The sequence below is a fragment of the Mustela nivalis genome, assembly GCF_964662115.1.
Source record: "Mustela nivalis genome assembly, chromosome: X".
Taxonomy (NCBI): domain Eukaryota; kingdom Metazoa; phylum Chordata; class Mammalia; order Carnivora; family Mustelidae; genus Mustela; species Mustela nivalis.
The window spans coordinates 107,258,784-107,280,740 of record NC_139040.1 but is presented as its reverse complement, the minus strand read 5'-3'; the positions used below and the strand labels follow the sequence as shown (position 1 = coordinate 107,280,740).

Here is a 21,957-nt window from a genome sequence, read left to right as displayed (position 1 = left end):
ATCGCCAGGTTTACGACTTCACAGCACTCACCACAGCACATACCTTCCCTAATGTCCATAACATTCTTTTTTTTTTTTTTTAAAGATTTTATTTATTTATTTGAGAGAGAACAAGAGAGCATGAGCAGGGGTAAAGGCACAGGGAGAAGCAGACTCCCTGCTGAGCAGGGAACCCCATGTGGGGCTCAATCCCAGACTGCAGGATCTTGACCTGAGCTGATGGCTGTCAATTAACCAACTGAGCCACCCGGGTGCCCCACATCATTTCACTCTTAATAGCTCAGACAAATCCCAGCATGAATTACTCATCCATTCCTTTCCACTCCTTTATCAAGTATTTTTGCATCTTTATGTTTGGTGGTTATACTGTCTGGTAGTAGAATTCATTCCCTTCCCCTACAAGACTGTGACGTCCTTGAGGCCAGGGCCCATGTATTGCTTATCCATCCTCTGTATTCCTAGTACCACCTGTACCTCGATACTATAGGTTTCTGACGAATGCTGATTGAACGAAATTAGTAAGGTAGCCACTAGATCATGGTCAAGAGTCCTTTGGTGTTTGTGGTAACTTGGCCCTCACTGTTACCCTGTTAACTCGTGTGCCAAGGGCTGGTAACTTGGTTTGGCCTTCACCTTGGTCTATTTTTAAAACATAAGAGCTTCAGGAAGGAGTGTTGTTAGCAGTATGATTCAGTTTCAAAATGTAATTATTGGTTCCCTGAGTGATAAAGGTTACGTATCTTTATCTACACCAGGCCATATTCCGAGTTCAGTATCCACCGGCCACTGCTAAATATGCAGCAAATGACTTGGGTTTTGTTTCAGGTGCTTCTTCTTCAGAAGCCATGTTTCACATACAGTGGCCCTTCCAGAGCTTTGTTAATCCTAATCTCTTTCAAAATCCGCTCTCGTCACTTGGTTCCGTTGTGGTCACCAGAACAGTACCAAAGGAAGTTCTGCTTTTTGTTTAAAGAAAGTTAAATAGTATTTTCCCTTGTATCGGACTAGTTTCTACACTGACAGACTAGAGGCTATTTTGGTGGCGCCACTTAAAAACATTCTTTGCCAGTAAAAAAAAAAAAAAAAAAATACAAGTGCCAGATAAGTTTTATTTCATGAATACATTCTTTGGAAATGAGTTTCCTTAGACCTTCAGTTAGGGTGTCCATCTGGCAATGTGGTATGCTGTCAGGAAATGAATCAAGAGAAAAAGGAAATATGCTGGGGGAGTTCTGCGTCTGGAGAAGTCAACTTTCCTCAGGCAGTGTGACTTGAGAGGATTCATTATTCAGGATTAGAATCTCAGGACATGACTGTTTTGGGGGGTGGGGAGTAGCTGTAACTTCTTAATCTCTGATTCACTAACTGAAAATGTTAAGAAAGAATGAGTCCCTTTTTCGATTTCTTTTTTTTTACCAAAGTGAAAGAAGATTCTAATGGCTATACTTTAAATATGGAAACATGTATGATCTCTGGTGAATATGGACATGAATACACAAATCAATTCAAAAGCAGTTTTGTTGAGTTCCAAGTTGATAGCACCGAGAAGTCTGTGACCGTTATGTACAGAACGAGCTAGTATGGAAGACTGCGTAAAGCAGGGGTTGGCAAACTTTCTGTGTGAAGGGCCAGACGGTAAACAGTTTACGCTTTGCAAGCCACATGGTCTCCATAGCAACTGTTCAACTTTGCAACAACTACTCCCAGTGAGAAAGAACGATCGACAACATGCAAATCAATGGGTGTAGCTGTGTTCTAATAAGACTTTATTTCTAAAAACAGGTAGTGGGCCAGATCTGGCTCCTGGAACATTTACTTTGTTGGTCCCTGGTATAAAGGAGTAACAGTTCAAAACTGATGGAAGCGGATAGGAAGCTGAGTGGTATCCGAAAATGGGACATGTGAGCTCGCCTTGATGCTGTTCTTCCACAGAAGAACCACAGACAAGCTCTGAATCTTAGAAGATGGCAGGTTTCGCACAGCTGTTGTGTGGCTAATTTAGAGGCATTTAACAGAGTGTATGTGGGCTTTAGGGAGGGGTGGGTCCTATGAGAGAGGATGGTATGGATGTTGGGGAGAAAACTAGTATGGCACAGGTCACAAAAGACATACCTGCAGGGCACCGTTAGCTGTGTTCTGAATGGTCTTACTGCACTCAGATCTTATCTTAGACCCCGTTTGCTCACTAATTAGTATACAGTGGCACCTCATGTTTAGAGAAGCCAATACCATACCACTGATCAGGAAAGCGTTTCTTCCAGAAACACACATACATATGAAAATGCCTTTGCCAGAATGCAAAACGATCAGAGACACAGGGACAAATCACTTCAATTGTTTGTTTTAAAAATGTTTATCGCACATTGTACCCATGTACTGTTCCTATAGAATAAGGGTGGAGATTTAAAAAGTGCCTTATAGGAGATAATGATTTTTATTACAGCAGAATTCAACTTCTAAGTATATTTATAGACACAGGGACACATTAGTGGTAGTAAATAGATTAGAAATTGGCTAATGTTCTGTGTTTAATATAGGGCGAGCCACTGAAATCCCTCAAGTGGTTGCAAATAGCTATGTCTAGAGATTAATCAGGAAAGATATCAGCATAAAACTGAACACATGCACATTCACACCTTGAACACCCGCAATTTATAGGGGCTATTATGCAGGACAGTGTTGGCTACCAGTTTTTCACTAGAGGGAGGAGCATGAAACCCCTTTATTAATTTGGATAACAGTGTAGCAAGGCCAGTGAGATAAGATCAGACGTTTAATTTAACTTGCTGAATGGCCATGAACTTGGTGCTTCAGGCTTCCAGGGACTTGGGAGTGAAAATGCAAAAGGGAGAATTAGCTGATGCCTCAAGACTTGAGCCTGAAGTCAAGACTGTGGCAAAGGGTAACAACAGAGAAGTTGTACATTTAAAATGCAAAACTCCCCTATTGATATACTTTGCATATGTGAAGAGCGTAATATTTTATTTAAAAAGTCTTTTCCTCTGTGGGCAATTATCTAGCAGGGTTAAGTAAACCATGAGGTGGTATTTAATAGCACATTTCCACTAAATGGCAGACCTCTGGCTCTGACATCTGTTTTGAGTTACTCAAAACAGCTGTCCGAAACAGCTGTAGCAACCGTGAACTTCATTCTTCCTAACACAGCAATGGGAACATGGGTGGCAGACTTAGATTAAAAGCACGGTGTCCTCTAAGATATTAGGAAGGTCTTGGCAGAAACAACTTCCATGGTGAAAATTTTTAAATGTAATTTTTAAAAAAAGATTCTATGTATTTATTTGACAGATAGCGAGAGAGGGAACACAAGAAGGGGGCGTAGGAAAGGGAGAATCAGGCTTCCCACTGAGCAGGGAGCCCAGAGTGGGTCTCGATCGATCCCAGCACCCTGGGATCATGACCTGAGCCCAAGGCAGATAACTTTATGACTGGGCCACCCAGGTGCCCCAAAATGTTAATTTTTTTAAAAAAGATGTGCACCTGGGCAAAGAATGCCAAGATCAGTCAGATCAGTATTTTTTAAAACCACTGGATCTGAAAACCCACTTAGTGGGTTGCAACCAGCATTTTATTTTTAAATACATGAAAGAGAAACAGTGTGAACTGATTGTAGTATAGGAAGTGTTGGTTCACTCATCTTTTCTTTATGATCTTTGTATGTGTATGTCACTAGACACATTCATGTATGGTGTATATACATGGTGTATATGTATGTGTGTGTACACACACTCCACACACACAATGTATTTTATATCCTTAATACAGTTTGAGATGTAAACTGTTTCTTCTGGTATGGATAATGGTTAGAAGGTCAAAGCACAGTTTGGGTCCTCAGAAATGTTAAAATGACCTTGGGGGGAGGGGCTTCCATTTGCAATGGTCTGTAAACCCAAGACGTTTAAGACTCAAAATTTTCTGCTTAATACCAACCCAACATACCTCCCTATTGGTAAGATGCTCCCAAGAAACCCCTACCGCATATATATTTTCCATTCTATTTTTATGATGAGACTTTTTATACATTTGAATTTGAGGAGAAAAGGGCGTGCTACTGTGATTTAGAATTATGTATTAGGTCTTAATACCCTTTGAGGGCACAGAGCTCCTAAAACCTTTGGAATTTCCTGTGAAGAGAGGCAGCAAGGTGTCTTTTGTAATGTTAACCAGGCAAGTCTTGGAAAACCCATAGGTCCCAGACTTGAGTGTAATCCCCAATGGCTAGTGATTTAATCAGTCACACCTATGTCACAGTGCCTCCCTAAAAGTCCAAAAGGACTGGGGAGGGAGAGTTTCCGGGCTGGGAAAGACGCGGAGGTGCTTGGGAGGGGAGGGTACCCGGAAGGAGCACGGCGGGCAGCTCCGCACCCTTCCCCTCTATCTTGCCCTACGCATCTCTACTCTTCCATCTGGGGATTCCTGAGTTCTAACCTTTGAGAGTACAGGGTGAGCCGGTAGAGAAAATATTTCTGAGTTCTGTGAGCTGCGGTAGCAAGTTAATTGAGCTGAAGAAGGGGGTTGTTGGAATCTTTATGTCTCTAGTGGGGGTGTGTGTGGGAGGGGGGAGTCAGAAGCCCAGGGGATAAACCAAACTTGCGACTGGTCTCTGAAGTAAAGTGGGTCTTGGGGGCAGTCTTGGGGGACAGAGCCCTCAAGCTGGGGGATCTGATGCTCTCTCTGGGTAGGTGATGTCTGAAATGAGTTGGATTCTAGGTGCTGGAATTGCTCGGTGCTATGGAAAGAACCCCCACAGGCTGGAATTGGGTGCCTATTAGAAAAGGCCCAATTTTAAGGCCTAATTTGGCAGGAAGCGGTGGAAAAGAAAAAAAATGTCAAGGTAACAGCATCACAGAAAGAATAGCCAGATCTGGATTCTTTTCCTCAGAAGAAAAAAAAAAACAAAACTGTCTCAAGCCACCAGTAGGAACTCAGTTAATGGAACTGGTCAAACAAAGCCTCCTTATCCCCTATTTGAGAACTCAAGATTGGCACTCAGGGAAAGTGCTTCCATTAGTGTGGATTTAGTAAACACTATCCAGGTGGCCTGAAGTTCTCCAAGTTTCCATAAAAGTAAATCAACATCATACAAGTGAATTTAACATCAAAGATGCTAACTGCCAAATATATCAGAAGAAATCTATTTCTCCTCTTCTAGGTGACTTCTTCCGTACCCATGTGGTATCCAGCTTCAGGGACTAAAAGGGGGATGTGGGGAGAGGGTGCAAAGACCTTCACCCTCAAGATAACGAGGATGGGTCAGAGGCCCAGCACAAAAAGGTTGCCTATAGGGAAGCAGAGCTGCACACCCTGGAAAAGCCCAAGGCGTCAGCACTGCAGCCACTAACTTCCCACGGAGCAGGTACACAGGCTTGGCATTGAAGGGGCTGGGGCAAGGTATCCATCTGTGACATTCAAGGGATAGGTAGAGGTCGCCGGAAATAATGTGCTACATGGGGGGCCCAAAGTTCTCTCTGTGTCATCTTGAAGAAGACCCTTGCTGTGCCTAAGCTGAACCCCTCCTATTTAGGTCAAAGGGTGCTTCTGGGATTCACTCATGTCCTAGACCTGTCCAGTATAGCCATAACACTCTACTGTAAAGGAAACTTCTGAAGTCTACCTCCTCAGTTGACTGTAAGCACCATGAAGGCAAGGAACTGGGCCGTTCTTGTTTGCATCCCTAAGCCTCCATTAGTACATAGTACGTGCTCGTAAAAGCTTACAGGATAAAGGGGGAGGGCCTTTGATTTTTGGCCGACCAGCTCGTGGTCTTCTCCTGAACTGCAGCACCTAGGTAGAGACGACAGCCCAGAGCGTCATGATGGAGACGAGGGTGGCACGTGGGGGGCGTGGGGGTGGAGGGAAGACAGAGAAGGTTCTTATGTGTTAAAATCAACACATTAGAGGCACTCAGCAATGCAAAGATGGCTGGTGCAGACATTTAAAATTAGCTTCCCTGATGGTTCCTTAGCAACGCTCCCCCAGAACGGCACTGCTGTTCACGTGCACACACAGTGTTCACTCGCACATCGAACAGCCGGGAAACGGCCACTGATAGCCGACACCGAACAGAAATAGAGGAAGAACACAGGACTCCCAACACCCTCGTCACTGCTCCTATGGAGAGGAACGAACAGTAAGACTCTCAGCTGCCCTTCCCCCTGGGGCTGCCCATGAGGCGAGCCAGCCCCTGGCCACAAAGACTTGTGTTCTCCTCTTTGGCTTGTCTAGGTTTCTCTTCATTTGCTGAACAGGTGGCTGCGGCCCTTCTTTTTATTTATTCACTCAAGGGAAGTGGGTTAGTGTTTTATGTCACAGCAATAAAATAAAATACTCCAAGACGCTAACCATGGGAGTGAAACCTCCCTGGAGGAACGAAGACATGTGACGCTCATCCTGGTTAGTGGGAAAAGCTGGTGGGGTAAAATGCTGCTTTTATATGAGGGGGAAAATACACGGGGGCAAAGTGATGGCGGGCAGTAAGGGCATTTGTATTACTATCTTTCCTGGCGAAGATCGTATTCCTTCCATGGCACTGAGACCAACAACAAAAGACTAGTATATAAAGATTTAATTGTACCTATATTTAAACAATGGGGTAAGAGACGATTTTTAAATGTAAAGGGCATCAGAAGCCCAAGTCCCCACCACTGCTGTATACTAGGCATGTTCTAGATTTCACCGCAGTGCGTGGTAAGTGTGTGTCTCTGGCAAGGTGCCATCAAGCCATGAATGTCTTTGTCAAGGTCACAGCTTCATTGCTTTTAAGTAAAACCGATCTCATAATTTGCTCTTCAGACTAATGCGCAAAGGGAGTAAATGTGTAAGTTAGTATTCTTGCTTCTAGAGGCATCAGGGTTCTAGAGGCATCTGAATTCAACCAGAATCCCATACCAGGTCAATCTGGTCATCCAAAGCAGAAATGCACCCTGAAAACACTTGCTTCTGACAACACTCCCCAAGTGGCACTCTATCAGGACATGCTTACTTAGCCACGGAAAATACAGAGTCTAGTTGAGTGTGGGAACAGGAGGCCTAATTCCAGTAGGTGGGAGTTACCGGCACGTCAGGGAGCTTACCTCTGGAACTAGGGAAGGAGTTGTTGAGTTGTTCCATCACTTCCTCTAACCCTGTGCTTGTGTCCTGGGGAGGACTGAGCAGGTCTTCCTCACCTTAATGAAAGCAAGCACAAACATGAGCACATTATGCTTAAGGAAAACAGGAACTAGAGAAAAAGCCCATGATTGCATTTAAAAGGGCATTATAAATTCACTACCACTTGCTCAGAAATAGCATAAATACAAATAACCTCTCAAGGCTGAATAATTCGGGAACAACTCCTTCAAGGGAAGGAGTCCATGCAGGGATTTATCTATGTCCTTGTCTTCAGAGAAGAAAATGGTTTCTCTCTTTAGAAGTTAATATTTCATATTAAGTTGACATAACTTTCTTATGTCCCGTTAGTAAACGTAAACTGTTTTTCTTTGTAATTAAAAAAAGACAGTGCCTGGGTGGCTCAGTTGGTTAAGCGACTGCCTTCAGCTCAGGTCATGATCCCAGAGACCCAGGATCGAGTCCCGCATCCGGCTCCCAGCTCCATGGGGGCGTCTGCTTCTCCCTCTGTCCTTCTCCCCTCTCATGCTCTCTCTCACTCTCTCTCAAATAAATAAATAAAATCTTTTTTTTTTAAAGTTAGTATTATTTAAAAAAAAACCAAAATGATTAGGCACTTGACGTGCATCTCTTCAACACAAAACAACGTATGTGACATTTTGCCTTCACTTGATGAAGTTAAGGACAGACTGACGACACTCTTTCCTTTGACATTTAAACAAAAATACAAACAAAACTCAAGTACCTTTGAAGTCTAATGGGCTAGGAAAATATTAACATTTGAAGGACTGTGGATATGGGGGGATTCTGTGGAGTAAGGTTTCTCTCCTCTTTGTACATGGGACGACTTTATCCCCATGATGTTACGGGAGGCTTAAGAGGAACTTTTTTTTTTTTTTAAATTTTTGAGAATCTGTTTACGTGAGGGCAGAAGGTGATTTTGGGTGAAACAGAATTCAGAGATGGATGGTCCTCCTCTGGGAATGGGAGTCTGCTTGTAGATTCTGTTGATCTGTGGTCTCTACGGATGCCTGATGTGTTACAGACACACACCTCAACCAGCATTTGCAGTAAGGGACAGATGTCTTCACTGAAAACAAAATTACTGTGAATTCTGAAGGTCTCTGGAAACTAATTTTTTATAACAGTAACTTCCAGCCCTATTTGTGCATTATACTGTCACTTCCATTGAAAACAAGACCTTGCTTTTGGCAAATCAGCGGTAATGAACATGCTTTAGGACAACCTCAGGTTCACATCTGACTTGGAAATGACTGGGCAGCCTGTGATTTAATGACTTAAGTATGTTTGTCATTTCCTTTCACCGGTGCCACTTAGATTTTCATCTATGATTATAGTCCTGCGATTATTATTGTTTTCGGCCTTTTTTTTTTTTTTAGTGTAAGCTAAAGGAATCCTTGACACATTCACCATTAAGACAAAAATCATATCGTACGTGGAGAGAAGGCTGAATGTCATCATTACAGCAGAGGGCTTACGGACCTAGGATAGACAGAAAACCTCTCCTTCTGTAGTCTCATGGTGACAGACCATAGAAAACCTCTTTCAAATACTAAGGACAAGAAACAAGTGCTGAAAAGGTAAGGTCACAAGATAGAAAAAGAAGTTGTGGTATCTACCTCCCAACCCACACACGCACACACATATACAACTGACTTATGTTTATGCGTCTAAAAATGAAAAAATGAAATAGAGCATCTTTAGTTTTTTCCTGTTGAGTTTAAACCACCATTATCTGGTGAGGATGGAATGAATGAACTACTACCAGAAGGAACAGAATCCTGACAACAGCAGGGATGATTACATCTCTTTGTTCCATTCTGGATGCAAATTTTGCCAAGTTGTGGAACAGGAGGCATTTTTAATGGCAGTAAGACTGCTTTAGTGATAGTACGCCTGACAGAATAAATCAGAACCAACAGAGACATTCATGATCAACCATGTTAAAATTTCTGACAGTTTAATTACATCATACTGGAGTTCTAGGAACTGAATTGTAGTGTGTTAAGATTCAAACACAGTTCAGTGACAGGACTGGCATTCCTCTCCCTGAATTATTGCAAGGATCAAACTTGAAAGCATAAACCAAGTTCATCTTTACAGATAGTCTAAGGTTTAAGTGTCCACATGCAAATAGAGAACAGGCTTGTCTTAACCAAAAACATTTCTATGACTGTGATGAAAGTATCAATTCAAACATTTTCTGAGTACAGACTTCATCCTGCGTAGTACATACATGAGTCAAGTATAATCTTGTTTCCTTTTTCCTCAAGATTTTCTAAGTAAAAAGTCCTCTGAGTTTAACTCATCTTTTAAGATTCAAAATCAGCGTTATCCCACGTATGCATGAGCAGAGGTGAATCCACACTGAAAAATGCTTAATGGCTAATATTTTCTGTGTCAGTGATACCGCAAAAGTTGAAACTGCTAAAAGACACTGGACACTCTTCAATACTGAGCGGATTTTTAAATGTCTAAAAAAATAGCCAAACAAGTTAAAAAAGGGTAAGATCAGACGATTGGTACTAGGAGCCCACGTGTGCCCGGCTCTGTTCTGCATGCTGGGGATAGAGCAGTGAACGACAGAAAGCCCCATCTCCACGGAACTCACATTCTTGGGGAGGTACACAGCCTAAACGAGTAAGCTATAGAGGCATGTCACATGACGATAAACCTTCAGAACAGAGAGGAGTGAGGAACCTTCAGAACGGGGAGTCATGGAAGTGTTCTCTGATGAGGTGCAGCTGGGCAAGAACTTTTAGGTCCATGAGACTGTGACCCATGTACATACAGGAGAGAACGGCAAATGCGAAGACTTTTGGAGGGAAGAGTGACTGGCTTGCTCAAACACCAAGAAAGTTAGTATACACAGAACAGAGGGGCCAAGTATTGAGGAGAGGATGCTTCCTTGGTCCAGGAATTGGGACCTGGTCATGTGACCGGCTTTGGCCAATGGAATTTTAGCAGATAGGAAGAGAGGTCTATAATGTCCTCAGGTGCTTGGGCTTGTCCTCTTGCACTTAAGCGCTACCAGGAGCACAATGCCCGGAGAACCTGCTGATCCAACAGGTACGTAGAAGAAACCTGAAGCCAACCCACAAGCTGGAGTCAAGACTAGATGAGCTGCAGGAGAACTCCAGCCAACCAAGGGAGGTGTAAATGAGAAATACGTTAACAGGAGAATTTCGTAATTATTTTGTCACACGGCAACAGATGACGATATGTTCTGTTGTAAGATGTCAAACCAGAAAGAAACTATGTTTATGTGTTTTGTGATCATATACTGATGTGTAGCTAGAACAGGCAACCCAGGAATGCATTTAATACCTGTGTCCACAAGTTCACGCCCACCCACCACCACCGCTGCCCCCCTACCCCTGCTGGGAAAAACAGCCATTTATTTAACAAGAAAATATTCAGTCCCAACTGTACACATCAGGAATTTGGCCAGCCCTTGGCCAGCTACTTCACCGATTCAATGCCTGCTCGAACAGTATATTGCTAACGGTCAAGGGATTTCATACTCAGTAACAGCACTTCAACATTAATCCTTCAATTAGATTCTACTCCAAGGTGATTGCTACAAACACGCCCCCAAAAATCCTTTCTAAGGGACGTCTGTGTGGCTCAGTGGGCATCTGCCTTCAGCTCAGGTCATGATCCCGGGGTCCTGAAATCGAGTCCTACATCAGGCTCCCTGCTCAGTGGGGAGCCTGCTTCTCCCTCTGCCTGCTGCTTCCCCTGCTTGTGTTCTAACAAATAAATTTTTAAAAATCTTTAATAAAAACCTTTTTGAATTATTAGCTACAGCCCCCACAGCTTCTCTCAAGTTGGTCCACAGAGTGACTGAAACCTTTAAAAAAATGAATGTTTCAAAATAAGACAGGATCAAGTTAAAAGAGTACCCTGATGTAGCATACCATGAGATCTGCTCACTGAAGAAAAAAGAAGTGATGACTCCCATTTCATCTCAGAAAAAAAAGAAATGGAATGGTTTGCTGTGGGCAAGCTACTCTTTAATGTCCTTTGAAACTCACCATGGTTTTAGGCTTACTTGAGGCGATGATATCCTATCTGATTCATTTCCTATTCCACGACTGAAATGATGACGGTTCTACTTGCTTAAAAAGTGACTTCAGGGGCACCTGGATGGCTCAGTCAGTTAAGCGTCCGACTCTTGATTTCGGCTCAGGTTATGATCTCAGGGTCATGAGATTGAGCCCTGTGTCAGGCTCCACTGGGTGGAGCCTGGTTGAGATTCTCTCTCCTTTTGCTCCCTGCACACGCACACGCATGTGCTCTGTATTTCTCTCTGGGGAAAAATGACTTGAGCCAGAAAGCCAAAAGACCCCCCAATCCTTATTCTTATGACTTTGTTGACACCTAAGAAAGCTACTTTCTTTATGAAATTGGCGCTATGTATTAGAAAATTATCTTCTCTTGAAAGGGAACCTGTATACAAGCAACTGTGCCCCCTTATTATTCTTTGGATTGCTAATCCAGATCACACTGTGTTTTGAATCAGTTTCCAACATGATGTATGATGACCTTAGTACTTCTTTTTCCCCTGCCCATCTCTAGTTTTTCTTTTTATTTTTTTAAAGATTTTATTTATTTATTTGACAGACAGAGATCACAAGTAGGCAGAGAGAGAGAGAGGTGGAAGCAGGCTCCCCACTGAGCAGGGAGCCCGATGCAGGGCTCGATCCCAGGAGCCTGGGATCATGACCTGAGCTGACAGCAGAGGCTTTAACCCACTGAGCCACCCAGGTGCCCCCTTCTCTAGTTTTTCGAAAGAAAAATAATTTATCTGGTATTTGGTATTTAATCGCTTTAAAAAATTACGCTTCAGGGCAGCTGGTCTCCCTTTTACATAAAATTGCTCTGTGTAAGTTTTTAAAATATAGTCTGTTTCCACTGACGATCCCAATGTTTAGCTGGTCAGTGTTGAAGGATGGTGAAAGATACTGAAATTAGTAACCAATATTCTCGTAGTTTTATTTTCCTTGACATACAACATTCTGTTAGCTTTAGGTGTGCAACATAATGATTTGAAATATGCACATATTGCAACCGAGGACTATAATAAGTGTAGTTAACATTCACCACCAAATTTGTTGTGTATTTTTTTCTGGTGATGAGAACTTTTTTTTTTAATTTTTAAATTTTTTATTTTATTTTATTTTATTTTTAAAGATTTTATTTATTTATTTGACAGAAATAACAAGTAGATGGAGAGGCAGACAGAGAGAGACAGAGGGAAGCAGGCTCCCCGCTGAGCAGAGAGCCCGATGCGGGACTCGATCCCAGCACCCTAAGATCATGACCTGAGCCGAAGGCAGCAGCCTAAACCACTGAGCCACCCAGGCGCCCCCAATTTTTTATTTTTTATAAACATATATTTTTATCCCCAGGGGTACAGGTCTGTGAATCGCCCGGTTTACACACTTCACAGCACTCACCAAAGCACATACCCTCCCCAATGTCCATAATCCCACCCCCCTTCTCCCAACCCCCTTCCCCCCAGCAACCCTCAGTTTGTTTTGTGAGATTAAGAGTCACTTATGGTTTGTCTCCCTCCCAATCCCATCTTGTTTCATTGATTCTTCTCCTACCCCCTTAAGCCCCCATGTTGCATGATGATGAGAACTTTTATTAAGATTTACTCGCTTAGCCACTTTGAAATATACATTACAGTATTGTTAACTAGTCTCCATGCTGTACGTCACCTCCCCAAAATCTTACTTACAAATCAAAGTTTCTACCTTCTGATCACCTTTACCCATTTTTGTCCACCCCCTGCCTATGGCCATCAGCCATCTGGTTCTCTATGAGTTTCTTTCTTTCTTTCTTTTTTTTTTTTAAGAGCTCACATTGAAGTGAGATCGCAGATTTACTGTTCCCTTAGTCAGCATCATGCCCTCAAGGCCCATCCATGCTGTCACAAATGGCAGAATTTCTCTTTTATGGCTTGATATTTCATGGAATTTTCTTTATCCTTTTCTGTCACTGGACACTAAGGTTGATGCCATGTGGTGGCTATTGTAAATAATGCTGCAGTGAACATGGGGGTGCAGGTATCTTTTTGAGATAGTGGTTATGCTCCCATCAGATTACCCACAACTGGAATAGTAGGATCATGTACTTCAACTTCTCATGTTTTGAGGAACCTCCATACTGTTTTCCATAGTGGCTGCACACCAACTTCTGTTCCTTCAATAATGCCAGAGACTTTCCTTTTCTCCACATCCTCACCAACCCCTTTTATCTCTTTGTGTTAACAGCCATTCTAACAGGCATGAGGCGAAATCTCATTATGGTTTTGATTTGTACTTCCCTGATGATTGCGTGATGTTGAGCACTTTTTCATGTGCCTCTTCGGCATCTGTTTGAGATCAGGAAGCATGTGCCTATTGGACATAAACACTGGAAAATGTCTATTCAGCTCTTCTATTTTAAAATCAGCTTTTTTTCTCTTGAGTGATAGGAGTTCTTAATATTAATATTAATAATATTAATATTAATATTCTTGATATATTGTGGATAATACTCTCATCAGATACAGGATTTGCAAACATTTTCAGTTTAACAGAGTCCTACTTGTTCATTTTTGCTTGTGTTACCTTTGCTTTTGGTGTTAAATCTAGAAAGTCATTGCTGAGATGGATGGCAAGGAGTTTACCCCTGTTGATTTCTAGGAATTTTATGGTTTCAGGTCATACGTTCAAGTCTTTAATCCATCTTGAGTTTTGTGTATGGTAGTACACAAGACAGTGGTCTAGTTTCATGCTTTTACATATGGTTAGCCAGTTTTCCCAAGGGCATTCATTCAAGAGACTGTCTTCTCACTGTATATTCTTGGCTCCTTTGTTGTAGATAAATAGATTATATATGTATGGGTTTATTTCTGGGCTTTCTACTCCATTCCATTGATGTTTGTTTGTTTTTAATGTTGATAGAGTTTGAGATCAGGAAGCATGCTGCCTCTAGCTTTGTTCTTTTTTCCTCAAGATTGCTTTGGCTAGTAGGGGTCTTCTTTGGTTCCACACGCATTTTTGGATTGTTCGTTCTCTGTGAAAAATGCCATTAGAATTTTGACAGGGACTGCATTAACTCTGTAGACTGCTTTGGGTAGGATGGGCATTTTAACAAAATTCTTCTAATCCATGAACACAAAATTATCTTTCCATTTTTTCTGGTATCTTTTTCAAATTCTTTTATGTCTCACAGTTTTCACCATACAGGTCTCTCACTACCTTAATTAAGTGTATTCCCAGGTATTTTATTCTTTTTGATGTAAATGAGATTGTTGTCTTAATTTCTCTTTCTAATAGTTCGTATTAGAGTACAGAAACAACAGTTTCCTGTATATTGATTTTGTATCCTGCAATTTTACTGAATTCATTTAACCAGTTTTTGGTGGTGTTGATAGGGTTTTCTGTATATAAAACGCTTCATCTTTAAATTGCGATAATTTTTCTACTTCCTTTACGATTTGGATGCCCTGTATTTCTTTTTGCTACATGATCATTCCAGTTAGGATTTCCAATACTACATTGAATCAAATTAGATTAGAGTGGACATCCTCATCTTATTCCTGATTTTAGAGGAATAGCTTTCAGGTTTTCAACTTTTCACTGTGGAATAGCACGTTGGCTGTGGGCTTGTTCTATATGGCCTCTATGATGTTGATGTATTGTCCATGTCCACCTTTTGATAGTTTTTATCACGGATGAAAGTTCAATTTTGTTGAATGCTTTTTTTTTCTTCTACTGAGATGATTATATATGATTTTCATCCTTCACTGTGTAGATATGGTGTGTTATATTGATTTGCAGATGTTGAGTTATTCTTCCATGCCTGGAACAAGTCCCACTTGGTCAAGGTCAAGGCCATTATCCTTTTAATATACTGAATTTGTTTTGCTAATATTTGTTGAGGTTTCTGCATCTATGTTCATCATGGATGTTGACCTGTAATTTTCTCCTGTTGTGTCCTTGTCTGGTTTTGGTATCATGGTAATGCTACCCTTGGAAAAGGAGTTTGGAAGTGTCCCCTCCTTTTCAATTTTTGTAAGAGTTTGAGAAAGATATGTATTAACTCTTCTTTAAATGTTTGGTAGAATTCAGCTGGCAAGCCATCTGGTGCTTGACTTTTGTTTGTTGGAAGGTCTGCAATTACTAATTCAACCTCCTTACTTAGTAATTGGTCTTTCTGAAGTTCATATTTCTTCATGATTCAATCTTGTTAGGTTATATGTGTCTAGGAGTTTATCCATCCATTTCCTCTAGTCTGTCCAGTTGGTTGGTGTATAAGCTCCTTTATACTTACTGCAATCTGCTTTAATATCTTTTTTTTTTTAAATTTTCAATTCCAGTTAGTTAAAATACAGTATAATATTAGTTTCAGGTATACAATACAGTGATTCAATGCTTCTGTACATCAGAAGCATTCTGTACATCTTGTGATTCTCACAAGAGTACTCCCTAATCCCCATCACCTATTACATCTTCTTTGATTTCTAATTTTATTTGACTTTTTCTTTTGAGTGTACCTAAAACCTTTGCCTATTTTTCTTTGTCTCATTGATCTTGCCTTTTTTGATACATCCGTATTTCCTTCCATTAACTTTGGAATCTATTTCCTTGAGCTGAGAGTTGAGACTTTCCTTGTGTCTTCATGTAGGTATTTAGTGTGATGAACCCCCTTTCTGAACTGCTTTTGCTGGCTTCTATAAGTTTTGGTATGTTGTTTCTACTTTCATTTGTCTCAGGCTTTTTTTTTTTTTAATTTCTCTCTTTTGGATCCATTGGTCAATCAGAAGGATGTTGTCTGATCAACTATCTGTAGATTTTCCTGCTTTCTTTTAAGGGATTTCTAGTTTCAGACCATTGTGGCTGAAAAGATGCTTGATTTCAATCTTTTCAAACTTACTAAGACTTGTTTGGTGGCCTCTAACATACGATCTTTCCCTGGAGAATGTTCCAGATTTCCAGATGTGCTTTAGGAATGTGTTCTCTGTTTTTGGGTAAAATGTTTATGTGTGTGTGTGTGTGTGTGTGTGTATATATATATATATATATGTATATATATATATATATATTCCGTTAAAATGTTTATGTGTGTGTGTGTGTGTGTGTATGTGTGTGTGTGTGTGTGTGTATATATATATATATATATATATATATATATATATTCCGTTATATATATATATATATTCCGTTAAATCTTCCCAGGCTTAAGGTGTTAGTTAAGTCCAGTGTTTCTCTATGCTGTTAATATTTGCTTTATATATTTCAGTGCTCCCATGGTGGGCACATAAATATGTACAGATGTCATACCCTCTTGTTGGAATCTGACCCATTATCATTATGTAGCACCTTTTGTTGTCTCTTACTATAGTTTTTGTTGTAAAGTCTATTGTGTCAGATATAGGGATAGCCTCCCCAGCTCTTAGTTTCATTTCCATTGAGTATCTTCTTCTATCCCTTTACTTTCAGTCTGCATGTTGTCCTTACATATGAAGTGAGTCTCTGAGAGGCTGCACATAGATGAGTGTTTCTAGAAAGTTTTTTCTGACTATAGTTAACACACAGTATCACATTAGTTTCAGGTGTACGACATAGTCCCCAAACTCCTCTACCTTAGGTGATGCTCATCCCAAGTGTGGCTACCATCTGTCGCCATATGGCACTATTACAATATCACTATGTTCCCTGCGCTGTGCTTTTTATCCTCGGGACTCCCTCATTCCATCACTGGAAGCCTGTTGTTTCCCACTTCCCTTCCCCCATTTTGCCCAGTCCCCACCCTTCTCCCCTCTGGTAACCATCAGTTTGTTCTCTGTATTTATAAATCTTTTTGTGTTTGTTCATTTATTATGTTTTTAAGATTCTACATAGGAGTGAAATCATCAGGTTTTGGTCTTTCTCATTCTTTCTTATTTCAGTTGGCATATGGTGCTGTAGGTCCTGGATGGGCTTGTGTATGTGTGTTTTAACCCATTTAGTCACTCTAGGTCTTTCAATTGGAGACTATATTCTATTTTCATTTGAAGTCATTTTTCATAGGTATGCACTTATTTTCAAAATTGTTTTCTGGCTATTTTATATTTCCTTTGTTACCTTTTTCTCTTGTTCTCTTCCCCTGTGGTTTGATGACTTTTGTAGTCATATGCCTTGACTTCTTTCTTTTCTTGTTGTGTTTCTACTACAGGTGGTGATTCTGTAGTCACCATGAGGCTTATATAAAATCTATTTGTAACAGTCTACTTAAAGTTGATAACAACTAAGTTCTGAATGTATTCTAAAGCTCTACATTTTTACTCCCGTCTCAACATCTTATGTTTTGGATGTTACAACTGATATCTTTTTATCTAGTGCATCTATTAGCAAATCACTATAGTCATTTTTACTACTTTTGTCTTTCAATCTTCCTACCAAATTTGTATGTGGTTAATCCACCTGCATCACATTATTCTGAATGTAATGATATAGTTACCTTTACCACAGAGATTTGTATTTTCCTATGTTTTCCTGTTACTAACCTGTGCCCTTTCATTCAGCCTCAAGTAGCCCCTTGAGGGGTGCCTGCATGGCTCAGTTAAGCATCTGACTCTTGGTTTCAGCTCAGGTCATGATCTCAGAGTCCTGGGATCAATGAGCTCCTTGTCTTGCCAGCCCGGATGCTCAGCATGGAGTCTGCTTCAGACTCTCCCCGCCTCTGCCCAGGCCACTTGCTCACTGTTTCTAAAATAAATCCTGAAGTCCCTTTGACTTCTTGTGTGAGATGGGCCTAGTGATGCTGAACTCCTTCAGCTTGTCTGGAAAACTTTTTCTATCTTCCCTTCACTTCTGAAGGACAACTTTGCAAGACAAGAGTATTCTGGGTGGCAGATTTTTTTCTTCCACCACTTGAATATATCATTCAACTCCATTCTGACCTACAAAGTTTGTATTGGAAAATCTGCTACTGGTCTTATGTGGACTGCTTTGAGGATTCTCTCCCTTGCCTGTATCTTTTGACAATTATAACGAGTCCTGGTGCAGGTCTCTTATAGTTCTTCTTTTTTGGAACTCTCTGGGCTTCCTGGATCTGGATGTGTTTCCTTCCTCAAGTCAAGAAAGTTTTCTCACCCCTTTGTTTTTTCTCTGCTTCTCTGAAACCCCTATAATGTGACTATTCTTTGGCTTAAGAGTATCCTAGTAAGTCTCTTAGGCCATTTTTGGTCTTTTTGCTCTCCCGGTGGATGCATTCTGCTGTCCTGTCTTCAAAGCTTCTCAAACAGTCTGTTACCGAACCCCCCTCATGTAGTTCTCAGTTCATCTGCTGTGTTCTTCCGCGTCATGATTTCTCTTGGTACTTACAGTTTCTCTTTGTTGAAGTTCTCACCTTATGTGCCCTCTTCTCCAGACCTCGACGAGCATCTTTATGACCACTGTTTTGAACTCTTTATCAGGTAAATCACTACTCTCCATTTCACTAATGTCTTTTTTGATGTTTTATTTTGTTCTTTGATTTGGAACATAGCCCATTTCATTTTCGTTGACACTTTGTTGGTTTGTATGCATTGGATAAACCAGCCACCTCTCCCAGTCTTGGTTAAAATTCTTGTAGGAGATGAATTTATCTTTCAACCCTGCCCTAGTTCTTGGTCAGCTGTCACACATCTGCGTTCATCCCTGCGGCCTTCTTGGTTCTGAGTGGTGCCCACTAGTTGAGGGCATGCCAAGACTTGTCCGTGTCCCAAAGGGGAGGATCTCAGCCAGCAGCTTATAAAGTATGCAACTATATTTTCTTCAGGGAAGACGGGGAGAGGGGAGTTTGTGTTTGTTCCCTCCTGGGTGACATCCATTTACCTTTTTTTGTTTGTTTGTTTGCTACCATCCCACTGAACCTGTGAACACAAGCCCTGCTGGCCACCAGAGCCGGAGGCTCAAGCTAAGTGTTTACTGGATGGCAGCCACGAAAATCAGCATCAGATAGGTGTACTTCCTCCTTTCCAAGAGATAGCACGTGACCTGGAGGGAGGCTGGAGAATGGGAAGATGGCACCCACCAGCCTCCACAGTCTCCGGAGAGTTTCAGGTGGTCCCTGTATGTATATTAAATTAGAAGCCTACACCTCAGGCTGAAGCTTTTACAAGAAACAAACAGTCCTCTTCCAAGGAAGAGTGGGTGCATTTCAGTGTGAGCTCTGGAGGGTTAGCCATAGGGAGTCCTTGTGAGCCCCCTAAGTACTGCCTCCTCATTCCCTAGAACCTTGTGGCTCTCTTGGACTCATGCCCTTTTGAACTGAAATCTGGCTGTTCTGGGAGCTCACTCCTCAGGAAGAAGCTGGAAGTTGTTGAGCTCCTTCCCTGGGGGTTATGGCAGCACTGTGTCTCAGCCTCTCCTACCTGTTTCACTGTGGGGGTGCTTTTCACCCTCCCCCCACCGCCCCATCTGCCTGGCAGGTGTAGGCGTCACTGAGCTACTTTCCGAGGGACTTGTTCTGTATGTAGCTATAGACTTGGTGTGTCTGTGGGAGGAGGCAATTTCAGGCCTCTGTTCTCTTGCCATCTTTAACCAGCACCTCCCCGGTAAACTTAAGTGTGTGTGGATGGTTGCGTGTGTACACAGGGATGTGTTGCGCTTGCTTAGTAAAACATTCCTTCCACAAGCACGGCACTGAACATTTCTGGCAGACAGAGGCCTCAAATGCCAGGGAGAGGGAGTTGCTACGCACTACAAAACAGAATAGGTTCGGAGATCTAATACAGGATGAAATGCCCCAAAAAGACAGACTGAAAAGAAAGGAAGGTATATTATGGGCTAAAGGAAACACTGGCCACAGGGCTGGAGGAGCCCGGCACAGGTCAGCACACTGTGTGTGGCTGGACACCGGCTCTGCTGAGGAGACGGAGGGACTGTGTTCGCAGGGGGTACAAATCTGGGCTGAATGGGAGGGTGGACTTGGGCTCGTTGCTGGCAGAAGCTGCAAGTATTTTTGCTGTTTTTATGACAACAGGCTGACCTTGATGCTTGGTGGTCATTGGGCTTGGCTGAAGAAGGGAGAGAAAGGACTGATTTTCAGGGTGATGAATACATTTAGTACCTCGTTTATGTGGTCATACGTATGCCTATGCCTAAACTCATGCTTCGAGAGAGTTTAAAAAAATATTAAAAGAAGGTGGGTAAAGGAAGAAAGGGTGGTAAAGGACTATCTTTGTGTAGGTTGGCAAATTAGAAGACATTCCGGAGGCTGACCGGAATCTCAGATTGCGTCACATTTTTATCCAAAAGACACTCAGGAGAGAGGCCTGGCAGTCTTGGCTTAGGGTTATCAACCTCCCAGAAGCCAAGACCAGGAAAGAGCACCTGGAGAGAGGGAATGGGCTGACCAGAGAATCTTGAGGCTAACTGGGTGTAAAAATATTTCACTTTAATACAAGAGTGAGGAACACCCTACAGAGCAAGTTGCTCTGACCTCTTCTAAAATGTCAGTGTTGTGAAAAATGTGGAGAGGCTGGGGAAGTGTTCTATCTCACAGGAGACTAAAAAGAAATGATAACTAAATGCAAAATATGACCCTTCACTGGATCCTGAATGAGAAAAAAAAAAAAAGCTGTAAAGAATACCACTGGCAGAATTGGGGGTATTTCAACCTAAATTATGTCTAGCAGTGTTGTATCGGTGTTAATTTCCTGAGGGCGATCATTCCTTTGTGGTTATGTAAGACAGTATCTTTCACCTCGGAAGATACATGTTGAAGTATTTCGGGTGGAAGCATCATTATGGATGGAATGTAATCATTAAATGGGTCAGTTAAATATACAAATCAACAAACTCAAATAAAGCAAATGTGGCACTGTCCAATTAATTCCAATTCTGCCGTAGTTTGAAATTATTCTAAAGCAGCAGCCAGCCAGGGAACCTTGTAACGTTTTTAAGAAAAAGTGAGTGGGACGAAGGGAAGGGGTCACCAGAGGTAAGGAACTGCTAGTAAAGACCCTGTACACGTAGCTCATGAAAGCCAAATTTGGCGAGTTTGTCTTTTCCAACAGAACTAAGTTTCATGACACTGTCCCAGTTTAAAAAAAAAATCTATAGCAACACACACATGGTACGCAGAGCTGTACGGTGGTAAGTACTTCACAGTTTGAGGAAGCCCTCCAACTTCTGAGCCTTTAAAAAGTCATTTTAAGGGGTGCCTGGGTGGCTTGGTGGATTAAACCCTCTACCTTGGGCTCAGGTCATGATCCCAGCGTCCTGGGATCGAGCCCCGCATTGGGCTCTCTACTCTGCAGGGAGCCTGCTTCCCTTCCTCTCTCCCTCTCTGCCTACTTGTGATCTCTATCAAATAAATAAATAAAATCTTTTAAAAAAAGTCATTTTTAAAAGAATGCAATTCTCCCTCCACACTACGGTTCTGTAAATCCCAACCTTATCACAGCTCAGACCTCCGATATATAAGGCTACACGCTGCACTTACTTAATAGCTGTGTGCATCCTTCAAAAAGACAGTGGGCTGGGTTTTTAATTTTTCCCTTAAAGGAAGCTGACTTACACACTTGAAGAAAAGATCACCTTTGGATTTAGTGTTGTCTTTCAGAGAACAAATGTAGCCAATCCCTTTCCTACTAGCCAGTTAGCCAAACTCACCCAAATAGAAGCTTCTCTCCCAGTTTTCTGTCCTGCCGTGTGCCAGGATTCGGGTGCTTTCCTGGACACAGTGCTGACAGGCCTACGTCGTTACCACTTCTGAGCACCCAGGGCCCGGAATCTCACTTGTGAAAATAAGCAATGCAGTTTCACGTGCTTTGCTCACTTT

At 41.8% G+C, this 21,957-nt stretch overlaps 1 protein-coding gene across 1 annotated transcript in view; it reads right to left on the bottom strand.

The window, feature by feature from the left end:
- Positions 1–21,957, bottom strand: part of DMD (dystrophin) — a 2,004,585-nt gene that overhangs the window by 9,138 nt on the left and 1,973,490 nt on the right. The window contains exon 74 of the mRNA XM_082716529.1: positions 7,092–7,184. Within this exon, the coding sequence (XP_082572655.1) occupies positions 7,092–7,184 (93 nt within the window). The remainder of the gene's footprint in view (positions 1–7,091; positions 7,185–21,957) is intronic.